Here is an 18,908-nt window from a genome sequence, read left to right as displayed (position 1 = left end):
AAAACATATTTCCATTTTCTTTGAAAAACCAATGCACCTTACAGACATTTCTCACATGTGGAACCAGATGGTGGTATTGAAAACAATATAATATACATATATATCTCCCTAATTAAGAATACTATCACCAGAATACCTAGGGGCTTCCAAAAAGATATAACTCACTACCTAATTATTTTTATAATTTAGCATTTATGCTGTGTGTGTATGTGCTTTAATTTGAATATACTTTCTAGTCACATATTTTTACTAGTTCCAAAATGGCAGAAAAAATATCTTGCCTGACCCTGCATTTCTTTGCATTCTGTCATGGCAGATGGTAAGATTTTGAGGTGAGACCAGGTATAGAAAATATTACCTTTGGTAACCTGTGAAAAGTTAGATTAATTATTCCTTAGATTGGTATTTTCCAAAGATGGACATGAAACCAAAATTGCCCTGAGGAGGACTTTTTCTGAAGGATGTCTTTCTTCAGCCTCCAGCACTAGAATCTCCACCTGTGGGACTTTGACTACAGCTCTCAGTTGAGTAGATCACACATTGCTGGTGGTCATTGCAATGGCTGGACCGAGAATGAAAGTCGATAGGGTTTCCTGCAAGCACAGTATATTAAGATGCTCAAAATGACTCTTCCAATTATGCAATTTTGAATCAGTTAATGCCTGATAGTCGTGTCCTATGAAGGCAAGTTTTGCTTGCTTGGGTTCTAAGGGCATTTGCTATTTCTCCCAAATGACTTGAAGTCAATCCCTCCTCTAGGATCCCTTAGTCTCTTGTACTTCTATTATATTCCTTACTATGCTGTATCTTAATTACACAGGCCATATGCATTTTATCCACAACAATTAAATCCAGCACTGACATGTATGTAATAGATGGTCAACTGGTATTTATTTTTTTATCATCTAGCGGTACTGTCCAGAAATATAATGTGAATCATATGTGTAATGTAAAATCTCCTAGTAGCCACATTTTAAAAAGTGAAAAGAAACAGGTTTTAAAAAATACTAATTTAATAATCTATTTCATTTAGCTGAAAATATCAGAAACATCATCATTTCGACATATGGCTCAGGCTGCCTTTCAGGTGTTCAATAGCCTCAAGTGACAGGTGGCTACTGCATAGGACAGCACTGGCCTAAAGCAGTGCTTCTCAAACTAGTTTAGTTAAGGTACACATAGAAAATGACAGCATTTGTATAGCCCACTGGAGGAAATGTATAAGATCACTCACAGCCAAGCAATACACAACTACTCCAGGGTCTCAGGCTGTCCCAGTCCTACCTAATTACCCTGAATGCTGAGGTCATCTATAACTTCCATACCTTTATAACCCATTCTTCCAGGCATACCAGCTAGGAAGCTCTCCTCTAAAGCAGTGAGTCCCAACCTCTTCAAGTGATAGACCCATTCACCCTCCTCACATGATAGTGGTTGTACTTTTGTTGCCAATTCATTTAATAGATAGATAGCTGATGATTGATAGACAGATGATAGAATGCAGATAAATGATAGATCAGATCTGTATGATATATATATATATATATATATATATATATACACTTTTTTTTTTTTTGCTTTTCAGTTTTGTTTTGTTTTTTTACATTTTCTCAGCATGTGGATATACCTACTACCAATAAAGGAAAACTTAAGTGGATCCTATAACTCTTCCAATCAATTTAAGGCAGTGGTTCTCAACAGGGAACAATTTTCCATCCACCCCTTTCCCCCACCACCAGGGAACATTTGACAATGTCTAGGGACATTTTTTATAGTCACATCTGAGGAGAGGGTGCTACTAGAGTATTGTGGATAGAAACCTGGAGGCTGCTCAATGTCCTACAGTCTGCAGAAGACAGCCCCCTACAACAAAGAATTGTCTGTCCTAAATGTCAATAGTGCAAAAGCTGGGAAACCCTACTTTAAGGTCATATAAAGTATTATAATCCTTTTAAGTGGCAAGCATTGTTTCAATTCAGTAATTTATAGCATCTAGTCCCATGCAATAATCAAAAGTTTGAACTTAGTTTAAAAATAAAACATCACCCTTCTCCCAGATAGGAGGCAGCCAGGATGCTTTTCTCTTTCTGCCCTTCTCAGCTTTTCACTTCACCTTAACTCGGCATCCTGCTAACTCAAGTTTACAACTGTTTTGTGATCAGAGCTGGGGAGGGAGAATGCAAAATGTCCTTACTTGAGCAGTTATAAGATGGCTTCTCACGCTCTACGCCAGGCAGAGTTTTAAAAGCAGACCTTTATTTTTGAAAAACAGTGCCTAATAAAGTGCGCCACATCCTAACATTATGTCAACAATTGGGTTAAGACAGTGAAGGGCCCCCCCATATCTTATCTTACAGACACGAAGAATTACTGTCAGTAATTAATAATGAGACGCCTTAGACTCTATGCTTAATGAAAACCCAGACTTCATGTGTTACATTCATCATTGAATTCACAGCCTTTAGCACGGATAATTATTAGACATTCAGCAAATATTTGTTCAGGATTGAATTTGACACACACCTGACTTTGAAGATAAAGCTGAGAATAGGAAGCTGAGGACAGGGGACTGATGAAGACATGGAAAAAGTCTGCGGCAAATTTGTGTTTCCAAATTTCACCTAGAACTGGTGGTAATTATACATTGATAAAGAGATTAAGAAATAAGCTGTTTCAGAGAAAGAAATTACTTTAAGTTAATATAAAAAAGAAGATTGACAAAAGTATTGGAGCAAGCAGGACCTTCAAATACGCCCGCATTATCTAGAGATAGCATATAATCAGACTTCATTGAAATTAACAATGCTAAAGAGTTCTCCCTGACCATCCCACCCCACCCCTCCAGTAATATAGATGAATTTTTCTTTACTCCAGCCATAATTTTGTGTATAGATACAGATAAATGGAATTATCTAGATAAAGGTTATCATGTTAAATATAAAGGAATGAAAGTGAAAATAAATTGTGAATACATGGAGTGAACCCCATTCACATTCCACATTCATGTCGTAGCAGGACTAATACTTTCACATGGGCAGATTTTGCTCCAATGCCCTATCCAGACAGAAGGGAATACATGGAGTGAACCCCATTCACATTCCACATTCATGTCGTAGCAGGACTAATACTTTCAAATGGGCAGATTTTGCTCCAATGCCCTATCTAGACAGAAGGACCTGAGCTATTAATTCAGGTGGTTGTTCCATAACTACTGTTTTCTACTCATATTTGCATAAAGTAATAATCATAAAGGAGAATTTACTGAAAGCCTCTGACTTTTTTTTTAATCTTCAGTGTTCAGACTGCATCATAGTGCTTCTGATACAAGCGACAAAAACCGAGTTAAAAGCAGATTAAAGAAGTTTATTACCCGGAGACCTTCCCTGAAAACTCTGCAAGAAAAAGGACTTATTAAAGGTACAGGACATTTTATACTTGTACTGTAACTGTGATAAATGAATGTGCCTCTGTGTCCATGGCTAATCAGCTCTAAACAAATATTAGGATATTTTATTCTTTTTAGGTTGCTTACTAAATTTTCTGCACCATAACAGAGGAAAAAGTATTTGTCCAGGAAACAAATCCTGAGAAAATAATGGTAGCATCATGGGATTATTGAAGAAAATACCTAGTTTTTGACTTCAGAGGATCTAGGCTCTGCACCAGCAGCAAAAGGGTTATTTCAGTAGCCTGAAAGTGAAAGGGCCTAGCAGCCCTTTTCACTCTCAGAAGTGTCTTGATTATCTACTCATCCTAGTAGTAGTCTAAAGTAAGTGTGAGGCAGAAAGTCTAAGATAAACTAGTGTCATGAAAACTTATGGATATTGAGAGCCCAAAGCTCAATCTAAACTGAAATAACTAGGTTAAGTGTGAGGCAGAAAGTCTAAGATAAACTAGTGTCATGAAAACTTATGGATATTGAGAGCTAGAGAGCCCAAAGCTCAATCTAAACTGAAATAACTAGGTGCTTTTGCATATATATCTAAAGAAGTAGACAATAAACTATCTAACTACCAAAATAGAAAAACATGGTGTCTGGCATTAGACTAACTGGAATTAAGACCTTGCTTCTGCTACTTACTCATACTGACATTGAGCAAATTCTGATCTCTCTGAGCCTCAGCTTTCTTATCTGTTAAATGGGGATTCTTATACACATCATTGAAAGTCATTGAGAGGAGTAAATGAGATAACCTATGTAAAGCATTTAACAGAGTTTCTGGAACAAAAGTAAGTATTCAATAAATGTTCTCTGCTGTTAGTACTATTATGGCTCATTACTGATGTTATCACTATTAGAGTGTCAGATAGATGTGTGGATGGATGAATAGGTAGAACCAATGCTACAGTAGATTCTATAACTGGAAATCACCTTACAGATCATACAGGCAAAACATATTATTTTCCTAACAAGAAAACGTGAATGGAATCCACTATTCTCCCTATTTTTCAATTTTTCTAACTTATGGATATCTTTTGAAAATTAAATATAAGAAAGAATTTGAAATAGGCTAAAATAAACTCCTAACCCTGAGAAGAAAGTTGAAAGACTAATTTTTATAGAAACCAAAAGGTGTTTTAATATACAATCATTTTTCAGGAAAAGGGCAAAACAGATCTTAATATTTTCAGCTATACTTAGAATGATAATTATTTAAGTAGTTTACAATAACTATTTGACCTATCAATTTTAGTTCATTTTTAAATTGGTGAACATAACACAAAAATTAGCTGGCACTCTGAACCAGTTGCAGAAGGTGGAATTTTATGAAACATGAACATACTTATCACTAACAGAGCAGAAAATTCTTAGAATATAGCATTGAGGGGTAAAACTAAGACCTGCTTTAAATCAGACTGGTGTCAGACTTTTACTCTATGAAGATGTTTTTTTAGTGCCATAGACAGTATTTGACCCTGTACAGATTTAATTTCATAGAGTATTGTAATATTGCCTTCAATTCTATCTTAGAATTTATTCCATGGATTATCATTTTCTTAGAAAGGACTCAATTCCAGGTTACCTGCCATCAAAACCAGATTAGCAGCCAAACAATCCCAATTTTACATAAAGTCCAAATTTTTCATGATTACCAAATGAAAGGGGTTTTAATTCAGTGACTGGGTCTGGCTCCAAGCAAAGTACTAAAGAGTTATTTACTACAGTGCTCTAGAATTGGTCTCAGAAAGAGAAACTGAATGCCTACTGCAGTTTTCATCCTGATGCAATTGAAAGACTGAACACATTGTGATTCATGCATTTCCTATTGTAGAGCTCCATTAAATTTTCACCATAGCTGACCAGTGAGTCAGTATTCATTAGTAGGGATATGGAAAATCTACGTAAAATTCTGATTTGCTAAGCTTCCATTGTTGTCTTCAGTGGAATTTTTTTTTTCCAAATACAGATCAAGTTATGCAAATATCATCATTTCTTGGGCTTGTTTCAGTTTCAACTGTGAACTTTTTTTTAAAGCTTTTACTGAGATTTTTTTTCCAACTCAGTAAAAGGCATTAAACCAATTTTTATACAGATCAAGTTATGCAAATATCATCATTTCTTGGGCTTGTTTCAGTTTCAACTGTGAACATTTTTTTAAAGCTTTTACTGAGATTTTTTTTCCAACTCAGTAAAAGGCATTAAACCAATTTTTAACCATACCTGGCCAGTGAAATTTAGTACTTTAACCCATTTTATTATTATATCTAAGGCAGAGACTTAGAAAAAGAAATAAAATCAGTATTTTTAATTAGTCAAGAAAAATTACATAAAATAAATTAATGATCAATGGTTAAATGGTTCATTTCTCCAAGCAAAATGGCTTAACTCTTTTAAATGGTAGAATTATTTAGAAAGAGTGATATGGCCTTTAAAATTGCTCTGCAGTATATTTGGTCATAGAGTCTGTATCAGATTCTTTAAACTGTCGAATCTTCCAGATCTTTTGTCCTTCATTACCAAGGTTCAGGAAAGCTGTGCTTGGTAGCTTGGGCATTACAGTTATGTTTCTTGAAACCTGGGAGGGGTTCTGCAGGGCCAAAGCCACTTTCCAAACTGTTTATTCTTTCACATAATGTTACCAACAGGTTGAGAAGGCTGAGCTTTGAATTCAGGCAGCATTTATTGAGTCACTGCGGGGGCAGGAAGTGCTGTGCCTTATTAACTTTATAATACCCAGTCAGAGTACTGTCCAGAAAGCATTTTATGTGAAAAGAGAATTGCCCCAATATCACTCAGTCTAAACTCAGTCACTAACCTTTCTGCAAAATCTGATTTTTGTGCTCATGGAGACCTAGCCAATATTTGATTTCATTGGCCAGAATCTAGATCTGGAAACAGTCACTTGATGGGGCTGCATTTTCTAATTTCTTTAATATGACTAATGAGAAGGGCACATTGTGAAGCCAGCAGACAGTTCTGAATGATCACTCAGTGGATAGAAATCTTAATAGCTCAGGTGGGCGTAGCAATCATTGTACCATTGCAGTGGTAGCTTCTGAAAAGCTCTCCAAATGCATTCATATTTGCCAGCGGAATGGCGAATGCTTTTTAAATGTATGAGGTTATTGCATTGAGCATCTCATTGGAAACAAAACTTGAATCAGTTTAATATGTAATTTATAAGAAAGAGAGTGCATTTTAGGGTGGTTGGTATGTTTGTACATATCCTCTACTTGCTTTCGGAACTGAAGTAATAGCTCTTTAGTCTCAGTCAAACTACCTTATATAATCTTTCAAATAACAGCATTGATATTCAAGAGTAGGAAAAACTTGGCAGGACTTTTTATAAAAAGATAACAACAGTTTGGCTTTTTAGGAGCAGCTAGTATTTCCTTATATCAAAATAATAGAGTCAGAGAGGATTGTGTGTTTAGAAAGTAGTTTCCTTCATATTAATATGGGCAAAACCATACTGGATGGCATTAGCAGAAACTGAAATTAATGCCATACTACTTCTGTGTTTTAATCAGTGTACTGTAAACAGTCTGTTTAAAGATTAAATATTACACCTCGAGGATTTATAATGAAAAGCAGTGTTTTCCAGCCTCATCCCAGGTTTGCTCCCTAGGTGGCTCCACTTTGAATGATTTCTATTTATAGTTCCGGTAATTAGCTTGTATCTATAACCCTGTTATTTGGGGTGCATGTTGGTTTGTTTTTGTCAATATCTTCCTTATCTTCAATGTTCCAATGTCTTGATTTCTCAGTCTTAGACATTACCTTAGATTTCTGCTGCGATAGGCATGAATTTTACTCAATTACACCAAGTATCATCTACTTGGTCCTTCCCCTCCCCAATTACGCATAGTCAAATGCAGCTGTTCTCACAGTCTACATTGGTTTTCTTCACAAATTGCAGCTTTACCTAAGTCTCTACTTATTGTTCCATTAAGCATAGAAAATTGAGACGTCAGTCTCCATTGGTAAGATGAGGTATTTAGTGACCCCTTCCCCTCTCATCTCCTTTACCTTTTCTATTGTACTTCTACATTATTTTATATTATTTCATTTGCTTCTATAATTGTTACTTATTCATAGGTTAATTCTAAAAATTAAAAATCAAAAATCAACATCCTTGCTATCATGTTTATTTAAAGTTGCTTACTGCAGCACCAAGTATTAGATTTCCTTCTCTGTTCTTACCATATCATAACCCCTGTGATTCTGAAAGAGCAATGCCCCTGATCATGGTGAAGAAGATTCTCCTATCTTTTACATTTGAGAGCTATATTAATAATTTAATGCTGTTTCACAACCCCCTCTATGTTTTTTTCCCCATATTTTGTATCAAAATGTAAAAAAAATTAAGAATCAGCTTTATTTTGATCACATAAATATTATAGAATCTTTGGCCAGGCAATGTGCCAGATTGGATTAACATGTTTGTGGGTACAGTGCTATGACTATGGGCCACACAAGTTATAATATTCTTGTTTTCAAAGCTTATGCTCCATCATTTGTTTATAATCATGTTATCTTTTAGTTTGATTCATTTTTTGATTGTGAATTTCTTGTACAGACTCCCCACCCCCCCAATACTGAATTTCATTTTTGTTCTTGCTTTCTGGGCCTTTATGTCACCAAGTGCTTTCATCTTCTTGGTCTATGTATTCTTGCCACCGCCTGCTCTCTTCCCCTGAAAATCTTCTCGAGTCCTTGCATCCTCTTATTCCAATTTGGACTTGTTGCTTTCCAGGAGTATTATCCTGTGATTTCCTTTCACTGCTCTTCCTACTTGTATTCACTGTCTTCTGGATCCCATGGCTTTTCTTTCTTGCTCTAACTCCTTCTATTACCATGTAACAGTGTCCACTAACTCATTTAGAAAACACGAGACCTTAGTTGTCTAAAAATACCTTCAGTCTGCCCACACACTTTATCAACAAAATGATCAAGCTTAGTTGGGTATAAAATTCCATTGCCTATAGAATACAGAGTTGGAGGTTTCACTCTTAAAATTGTATTTCTTATAATTGTTACTTTAATTTTTCTCTCTCAAAATCGCGGGGGGTTTTGGTCTTTGAGAAAGAGGCTCCATAAAGAATGGCTATAGCTTTGAATACATGGTATACTTGTCAATAATATGGTTTTACATTAGCATGACCTATGAGGGTCTCCCACACCTGCCTCAAACATCATATATTTCCAAAGGATACAGAGTACCATATATACTCTTGATAAACTGAATCAATCCTAATGATGATTATAAAGAATGGCTATAGCTTTGAATACATGGTATACTTGTCAATAATATGGTTTTACATTAGCGTGACCTATGAGGGTCTCCCACACCTGCCTCAAACATCATATATTTCCAAAGGATACAGAGTACCATATATACTGTTGATAAACTGAATCAATCCTAATGATGATTAAAAATTTTTCAACTCCATTTTACAAGAAAATTGAGGAGAAAAATATTTCAATTTATTTGAAAGTATAACAGCTTTAGAAATGACCAAGCCAGGCTTAAAGCTGGATTCTGCCATTTGCCAGCTATATAACTTAATATCTGGCTATTGGCCTTCTCCTCTATAAATTTTACATAGTAAAGTTTAAATGAACTGATATATGGAAGGACTCTCACACAATGCTCAATTTAGCCATTCAACAACTGTTTTCTCCTTTCCTCCATTCCTTGGTTCTTCCTTTCTTCTTTCTTTATTCTTTCCTTCCTTTTATCTTTCTTTCCTTCTTTTCAACTTCCTTTCATTCCTTCCTTTTCTTCTTCTTTTATTAGGTTCACACAGCAAATTATGGCCAAAATGGCCCTAGAAAGGCATTCTCCCAAGTATTTCTTTTAAGTTTGAGAGATCAATCCAGGCAAATGTCTAGGAAAGGCAACAGTAATTTATTTACTTCAAAAAAAGTACATTGATAATTTGGTATTGGCTTATATTTATCTTCTTGATAATTTTTATCATGGTACTCTTTGTACATTAATAGGCATGAGCTCACTTTTCTTTCCTAACTACACCCGCTTATATAGTGTCATTTAACTGCTAGAACATTTAAGTAATTACCCACACAGACATAACTAATTGTTTAAGGCTGCTGACATCAAAGAAAATAATGTCTTTGAAAAATTATGGTACTTTTCTAAAATATGTCAATTATATTAAGAAGTAAAGAAAGATTTGCCATTCAAATTGCAGATACAAGTTATCCACCCTAAACTTTCTGTACCAGTCATGTTTATGAATAGCAAAATCATTGAGTGAAAAAGACAGTATTTTTTAAATAATTTGTTGGAACTGATGTATGACAGAGTAACCTAGTTGTCACACTGTTAATTTAAGCAAATTACTTGTACATATGAGCAACACTGCAATATAGCTTTGAGTAGAGACACGTGCCAACTTTGCTACTTTATCAGTATTAGTCTGAGAATAATTGTATTTGAATTTATATATCAGGGCATGGGTCTATCATTGCTTGGGCCTGAAATAACTCTCACAACTTCCACAATACGCACCAATGTGCTTAAGTATATCTTGTAAATCTTCTTTTCTTTTAACTTCTTTATGGTTCACAATTGAACTGTGATCCTTACGTGCGAGCTATGTCATGATTTAATATTAACCAAAATTAATAGCCAACCTTAAGCTTCTTTATCTTGGCCTACAAGCTTCTTGTTCCTTTGCATTTATAGTTCCCAGGCAGTTTCTGTTATTTAAAGGCCCTTGGGAGCAAATGTGCTGGTAGTAGAGTACCATGTAGCTAGCTTTTGTTCAGTGATAAAACACAGGTCACCATGAGAGATGGAGAAGTGTTGGGAAAAAAAGTGCACCTGGATAGCAGGTTAAGCCCATGTCTTTTAAAAGCCTGCTATCCAGGGTGGAAGCCGTCCAGGTCTTCTGAGATATTAAAAGCAGAATAACTTTGGAGCAACAAGAGAAAATGAGGTCCAGAAATGGGAGAGAATTAGGTAAGGAGGAAAAGAATGAGCCAAAACAATAAATTTATTTCCCTGTGATTCGAGAATTTACTTTCTTACAGGGAGAGACTTTTTTGTACGGACATTAATTAGAATGTAACATTATATGATGGTGACTAACATATGCTTGATTTTTCATATCTACAAAATGGTTTTACCAGTAAATTCCTGGTATAACACACTGTAGTTTGTGTATTAGCAAATAATAGTAGTAGTAATTTTCCTTTTTCAACCCCTACAGTACATTTCTTTTACACCGAGTCAAGTCCTCAAGATCTTTCCCATTCTTTAAGTAGAAGAAAATGTCATATAATATCAGGTTTTGCCATAGCATTGACCAGATGCCTAGTAATAGCCATGCTAAATGCTAGGAATATAAAATGAAAAAGACCCAATTGATTCAGAAGCATATTGACATTCTGTCTTTAGCCAATGGCCTCTAAAATCCATACTAATTCTTGCCCTGGAAGTAGATGCTGGTTTTATTTATTCTATGGACTATGTATCCTTAAAAGATGGCGCAGAGTTTTGGGATACCCTTAAGGGTTAGTAGAATCCTGGTGCCAGCTTGAAATATTGTATTTGAGCCTTCCAGTGTTCGTACTGACAAGTTTCCATAAAAAATGAAGAAATACAGCACAAGCACCAATAAGGAAGCAGCAACAGGGAGAGGCAGGCTTTGTTTCATCATGTGACTCTAGATCATGTTTTAAGCATACCCTGGGTATTAACTCAAATTTCGTGTATATGTATACATTGTAGGAAAGATACAAAACCCCTCCTTTCACTTCTGACATTGCACCAACCAAAGTTAATATGCTCTCCAAAGTGTATCCTCAACTATTTGCAGATGACCAAAAGTCAGGCTAACGTGATATTTCCTTCTTGTGTCAGAAGGCTACTGCCCTCGGGAGAGGTGGTCCATGACCCTTTCAATCTTCTAATCACATCTTAAATCTTTCCTCCATGAAACCACCTGAAGAGAAGAAAAAGATGCAGGGCCCTTGCCAGTGTTCAAAAGAATCCCCGTTTTTAAAGGTTAGCATTTATTATTGATACCCCGCTGTTCTCCAGCAGGTGTTCTCATACCGCATAATTTCCTCATGACTTCTAAACCCAGCTTCACAGGCAGTGGAAGATTCTTCAGCTTTATTCTTGTTAGCTTTTCAGGGTCTCCGTAGACCCTACAAACAATATCCAAAACCAGTGCTGGATACTGGTTTTTTCTTTGTAATTTTCGTAACCGTACGGCTCACACAGAGTGCTAGCTGGTGATTTTATTTTGTCATGGGGTGGATAATTGAGGGAGAGGAAAGCAGAATTTTATCCTGACCTAGAGATTGATAATTTGAACAAATGTGTGAATGAATGATTCATATGCCATGAGATGAGTTGAATTTTCCATAATATTTGAGAAAGGAGGTCCTACGCCTCCCTCACTCATGGCGTGAATGGGATTTAAGAGTCCACATTATGTGTGTGTTGAGTGTATCTCTAAAGATAGCACATATCAGAGCTCTCACAAACAGTATCTCTTCATCAGGGACCACATTCAGCAGATGTGTTAGACTGCTACAAGCAAAGGAAATATTCATATCAACAGTTCATTCTGACAAATGCTAAGATGAAAAGACTGCTCTTTTATTTCCTTTAGCATCGCTGACAGTTTGGCCTACAGATCTCTTTTTCCCCGTATTCATGTCTATTATAAATCAATGATACATTCCATAAATTTACAAAATTAATGAAAAATAACTGGTATTATTTTATTTGGGGGGGCCCAAGTTTTGTTTAATGTAAAAAAATCTCCCTTCTGACTTGTTATCCTGATTAGCAATATTGAAAATTAACCAGCCTCTGTAAAATTTAGTCATCAAGAAAATAACTCCGTGTTGCAAAAGTGCTATCCCTACATTTTCTACTTTTGTCTGTGGGAGGGAGGCAAGAGGCCATATCAGAATTTGAATAGCCTGATTGGTGTTCTGTCAGTGTCAGTCAAGTTGCAATATGGAAAGATATATCTCCCAGCTTTTCTTTGAAATTGGCTATATTGCTCTAAGTGTGTTTTATCAAAGCATTTTCTGGGGCAACAGATCTGAAAACATAAACTTTATGTAGCATTGCTCCTCCTTAGATATTTCCCTTTAATATGTCCTTTCTTTTTGAAGATAAAATAAAAGTACATAAAAGAGTTCTGGGAATACACAGCTATATGTCATAAACACCCTTCACTCCCCTCAGCCAGGGCTCCCATCCCCCGAAATTTGGAAATGATTTGATAGAAGTGATGACTGCCTTGGTCTTGTTTGAATACTCCTTCTTCTTCATTGTCTTCTTCTGTCCATGGGAGTCAACAACCCTGTCACAGGCTCACTCCTGGGAGGTAAAGAGGTATTTCTAGCAATCATATTTTCCAAACATAAAATTGAGATGCATGTCCTGAAGGTGACATAATATTTGAAGTAGGGATTGTGCTCGAAGATCCAGAACATATGCTTGAAAGAGTTTTCTTATAAAATGCTACCATTTAAGACACTTTCTAGATTCTTATTCACAAAAGGCACATTCCCCCATCCCTTTTATTCTTATTAAAAAATATTACCCACAAATCAAAAGACTGACCAGTTTTCCCTCAACCATGTTTCTTTGCCAGCTAGAGAACCTCCCTGTTGACTAGAAAGTTAAATGCACAGCCATCAAGGAAGAAACGCAAACCAGACTGCCATATATATTATGGATATATTGCTCTTCTTAAAAATGCTAGTTGGTTTTTCATACTGGAGTATTGACTAACTGTCTGTGTTTGATGTATGGTTTACCAGCCTGATGTCGACTTATGGTTAGAGCTTAACTTGTTAGTTCTGCTTTTGCAGCCAATTCAGAATAACTACAGATGCCTCGAGATATTAAAATTGACTGCTCAAATGGACTCAGTGTGGGAGTTTCATTGGTTTTAAATTGATAACAGCTGAAAGAGTGAATGATTAAAGTGTACATGGGCATAGGACACAGATCTTCCATAGGAACTCTTGTGAACAGACTCCAGTAGTGTAGGATTTTTTTCTTTCTTTCTGTGTGATAGTTATTTCTAAGCAATCTTAAGTTAAATTTTTAAATCATGCAGGAATATTCAGGAGACTAGAGAAGAAATAATTCCTGAAAAACTGAGATAAATTTTGATGAAGTGGGTTTTATTCGGTAGGGAACATTTAAAGTTAAGTAGCATTCCATAAGGAGGTAATTGTGTCTATTTCCCAGGCATTTAAGTTAAATAAGCTGTGTAGGAAGCATAAACTGTCATAATAGAATGGTTGGAATGTTGTGTACATCTCTTTCTTCAACTCATAAAAACCAAAGCTCCAAAGTGACTTATCATAGATAAGTCAAATAAAGCCTCTTCTTTGCTCTCTTATTCTCTTGGGAACATTTATTATTGTTTTCATTATTTAAAAAGATGTTCTGAATTCTTTCTTCTCACACAGGGAAAAAAACACACAAAGAGAAATAAGAAAACTTTTCTCCCCCTCCTCAAATCACCAATACTTATATAAAACAGATCTTATGAAAACGTACTTTCAAAATGTAACAGTAGCTTAGGAGAAAAGCCCAGTTTAAAAAAAAAAGGAATTCAGAGAAATTCAAAAAAGTTTATAAAAAGAAATATATGTTTATAATGTATGCCTTCTTCAACATATTTTTCAATATGTGACTTAATAATACAATACGTAACTTAACTCCATTCTATTTTCGAGTGTTTTTAGCATTTTATGTTTGCTATTCCATTAAAAAGTTTTAGATGTCCTATATATAGAGCCAACTCATAGAGAGCACCCATCTGCAATAATACAATTGAGATTTATTGAGAAAATATAAAGCTAAATATTATGTACCCCTTTCACATACTCATTTAAAAAAAAAAAACAACTGAATCATTGTGCCCAGCCAGTACATCCACAAATATGTAGCCAATATCAACCTTGTGTTAGCTACAATTAGTGGAATAAGAAATTTAGATGTATTTGTCAATCATATCAATAAATAGTGATCCATATTGTTAGACAAGTAAGAAAATCAAATTATGAAGGATGCTCTGATTTTAAAACAAAATAAGCCACAAATATTTTGGTCAATATTTATAATAAAATTTGTTATATATTTACTGCTTGAATTGTACCCAAAATTATAACTTATACATCTGGACCAAATCTTAAGTTGCCTAACTTGATGTCTTCCTGAGATACACAAGCCATTGAATCACGTTTTGTTGTGATAAATAGATTGTACAGATAGCCATCTAAGTACCTGCTACAAGGATTGACACTTACATAAGATGTAGTAATTCCCTTAGATGTGTGGAGCAAAAGAGAGAAATTTCATTGTCTTTCAACAGTTGTTGAGCTCCAATTTTTTAATGATTTTCTTATCTATCCAGATTAGACAGAAGGAAGATTTTAGAGGAGATGTCATCCAAATTAAACACATGTGAGCGTCATTAACTTGAAAATATCAATCCTAATGTGTCACTTTGATCTTGGAACTCAAATTCATAAGAAGAACAGAAAAGATGGACCCGGAAGAGACCTGGCCTTAGTTAACCTCACAATGAGGGACTATATCATACAACTAGCGGCTGAGAAATAAGAAAGCAGATGGTCTAAAAATAATATCTTGAAGATATCTTAATAACTTGAGATTCCGAATACTCTAAATTTCAGAAAAGTCCTTACTCCCTGAGACTCCTTCATCGTTTACACCTCATCATACATTTATTCTCTGAACAGTAAAATGCTATGTTTACATCTTTTTTGACTACACATTTCAAATGCACTGGGGCCTTGAGCATGTTACAATTTTTCTATCTTAAAAAAAAATAATAATTAGCACAAGAGATCACTCAATATTATGTAAAGAATTTGACAGGACCTCACTTAATGTTTTTTAGAAACAATTAACATGTCAAAAGAAGAAGCCAGAGCCTGTTTTGGTTATAAATCTGTTCACATAATTACCAGTTAAAGAAGAAGTCATAAACATTTTAGAAAGAAAAGCAAGGTTAGGCCCTCAGTTCATCAAAAACAGAATTCCCAGTAATGTCAGATACCTCAAATTCTCTAACATGATTTTCATATATTCATGTACACATTTATATGCATGCCTCTTTAATCAGAAAGATCATATATTTGTAGTATGAATTAATATTCTTGAAGAAAAATAATATTGGTTAGAAATATATTGTTGAACAAACAAGGAAAGACAATCAAATCTGTATATCAGGTTATGTTCAACTCAAGATGGAACAGTGATATGGAGAAAGTATTCCAAAGGAGACTGTACAGTGTAGGAATATAAGTATTCTGAATGTGACTATACTGTGCAGGAGCTGATTGGATTTTCCATGGACCAGGGCTCTACATAAGTGGGTATGCCTGTGTCAAGCTGTGGCACGGAGGACAGGATGTGAAGCAAGAGCTCTGGCCAGGGAGCTGTGGCCTCAGAAGGGACTGATGAGTCAGGAAGAGTGTAGTGGAGAAAGCAGGCACGACAGATGTACGTGATCCAGGACTAGAAGATAGAGAATAAATAGCCCATTGGAGAATGTTTGAGGACACTAGACATGGCATCTGAGGAATTTAGGGGACGGTAGTAACTACTTAGAGGTCAAGTGTTAGTGGAAAGCACTTTCGTGTGATAACCCAAAGCCCTCTGTTCCTACAATCAGTTGTTATAGTATGAACACTGCCCAAAGCCTAGAGGAAACTTCTGTCTGTGGATTATTTCTGGCCTCCCAGATGCAATTCTCTGAGAAACTGCCATGGACATGTGTGTTGAGCTTCAGTTTCACATGCTGACCTGGACCATAAATGCTCATCAGAGATCTACTAGGGGGAGTTCATACTGATCAATCAGGCACGCCATCTGGGGGCCAGGAATGGTCCAGGCAGTCTCTGCTGATCAAGGGTCCCTGCCTGGTGCCCCCATTAAGACCAGCCTAGAAACTTAGACTCAAAGAACATCTATGAAAATATGCAGCTCATTCTTGGGAAAAAGAGATCCTCAAGCCCAAAGACTTTACAACTTTATACGATGTTTAAGTATATAAAGCATATTTAAATAATTAACTATATGAAAAAATATTTTCCTCCTTGGGCTTGGGAACATATGCTGTGAGGTGATAAGGTGGTGAAAGACAGGAACAGCCCTGACTCCTCTTATGCTATTTGGAAGAGCTGTAAGTATTCCACTTATTCAGGAAAACACTGCATTGCACAGCTGTACAGATCACCAAAATTTGAGGTAGATTTGGATACTAGTCTTGGCTCTGCCACTTACTTCTCTTGTGAGTTTAGGCAAGGGGATGGAATTTTCTGTCTTCTCATTTTCCAGATAATCTCTTTTAGGATTGTTGGTACTATATAAAGAGTGATTAGCTTAACAAATAATAACTACTGATTGCTACACTCTACTTCTAATTGTACTCTTCCTGTTGAGTACCATTCTTTCTTCTGTTTGCAAAGAACATTTTGAAAATTGCAAAACGGAGAAATGATGGTAGGATTTTTGTGACAATACCATAACAAAGTCAATATTTTGAATGTTCTATGTGCCTAGCACTGTGCTTATAGCTTTTACAAGCATTATCCAATGATGAGTATAAAAAACTATGCTTGCATTTCTTAATGCTATAGTTTGATTCTATAGCTACTGATGTATATTTGTTAAGCCACTGTGCTTTAGGGGATACAAAGTTATATAAAGCAGGGTCCCCAAGAACTGAGCAAGGAAGACAAAAGTACAAAAAAATGGTATAATATATCAAATGTCAAATTTGGGAGACATTGTAAGTGTCCCCCCTTTAAGGGACATTGAGGTCAAAATTTGAGAGAATTGTAAGTGGAAAAGTATGGGAAAGATTAATGTTTCCTTTATTCTATGGTCTTTAGACTGAGTCTTGAATTAGAACGTTTGGACTTGTGGAGAAATGGGTAAAACTTTGGAGGTGCACACTTGTAGGGAAGCCTAAAAAACAGTGGCTTGGATGAGATGTAGTTGGTTTGATGAGACAAAGCATCTATGGCAGGTGTTTTGCACAGTCCTAAGTAGAAGCTAAGGAGTTTCTGCTCTATTTTACAGGCAATTTTGTTATTCACTTAACACTAGTCATTTATTTTTATTTATTTGGCAAACATTTATTGAGGACCTACCATTTGGCAAGCAATAAACTGGATACTGGGCCCACAAAAGTGTGTACGTTGTGATTCCTTTTTTTTTAAATCAGGCACTCCAGCACTGCTCAGAAGGAAATATTCTGCATCGAGAAAATCACTTCCATGCCCCCCAAACTAGGCTCCACAGCAAGACTCATGGAAAGACATATTAGAAGTCTATCTTATGAAATTTGTGCTTGTCATTGAATTTTACTAAATTCTTATGCCAAGGTTCCAGTAACTGTTGGTATAAATGAAGTGACACTGACCTTAAGGTACACTTGTTACATGTCATGGCTCCATACTCTATAATCACAACTCAGCCTTTCTCTGTCTCCAAGGTCTCCCCAGTTATTTAGGGAAGTGCATGGAGTGTATTACATACGATGAGGACTGTCTTCCAGCCCATCATGTTTTTCTCCTTTGTTTCTTCCTCTTTTACACTCCCATTGCCCAGAGAAGTCACCTCAGCACAGCTGGACAGCCAGCACCTCTGAGAGTGAGATGCTTCCCTGCCTAGGTACTTTCTGGAGCTCTTGAGCCTGCAAAAACCTTCCATTTGCTGAAAGGTGCTCTAATCCCTCTGCTTCCCATTGTGTTTTGGGATCCCCTCTGTCTCCAGAGGAAGTAGAAAGACTACTCTTCTCTCCATCCCACCTGCATGGTGCACCTGGTTTTTCTGCAGTTGAAGAAACAACTTTTAAACTTTGAATCTTACAGGTAAAAAATAGCTTTAGTTGTTTCTTTCATAGTTTATATTTTATTTGCATAATAAATTTTTCATTTTTTATACATATACTTTCTTTTTTTTTTTTTTTATTTTGTCAATATACACTGTATATGATTATTATGGCCCATCACCGACACCTAACTCCCTCCTCCCTCTATCCCCTTCCCCCCCAGAATGTCCTTTCCGTTTGCTTGTTGTAACAACTTCATAAAAGTATATTTGTTATATCTTCTTCCCCACCCCCCCGGGTTTTTTGTGTGTGTGTATGTGGGTGAATTAATTTGTTTGTTTTTTAGCTCCTACCAATGAGTGAGAACATGTGGAATTTCTTTTTCTCTGCCTGACTCGTTTCACTCAATATTATTCTCTCAAGGTCCATCCATGTTGTTGCAAATGGCAGTATTTCATTCGTTTTTATAGCTGAGTAGTATTCCATTGTGTAGATATACCACATTTTCCATATCCACTCATCCAATGATGGTGAAACTATTACTTCTATTATGCTCAATTTCTTTTCTCTGTCTTCTTTTTTAG

General features: G+C 35.9%; 1 protein-coding gene across 1 annotated transcript in view; it reads left to right on the top strand.

Moving 5' to 3' along the window:
- ARHGAP15 (Rho GTPase activating protein 15) overlaps window positions 1-18,908 on the top strand; it is a 571,811-nt gene that overhangs the window by 313,695 nt on the left and 239,208 nt on the right. Inside the window, exon 8 of the mRNA XM_008567489.1 lies at window positions 3,295-3,417. Within this exon, the coding sequence (XP_008565711.1) occupies window positions 3,295-3,417 (123 nt within the window). The remainder of the gene's footprint in view (window positions 1-3,294; window positions 3,418-18,908) is intronic.

The sequence above is a fragment of the Galeopterus variegatus genome, unplaced genomic scaffold, assembly GCF_000696425.1.
Source record: "Galeopterus variegatus unplaced genomic scaffold, G_variegatus-3.0.2 Scaffold323, whole genome shotgun sequence".
Classification (NCBI taxonomy): Eukaryota; Metazoa; Chordata; class Mammalia; order Dermoptera; family Cynocephalidae; genus Galeopterus; species Galeopterus variegatus.
The sequence above is the reverse complement of the archived record's forward strand: the minus strand, read 5'-3'. Positions and strand labels throughout refer to the sequence as shown.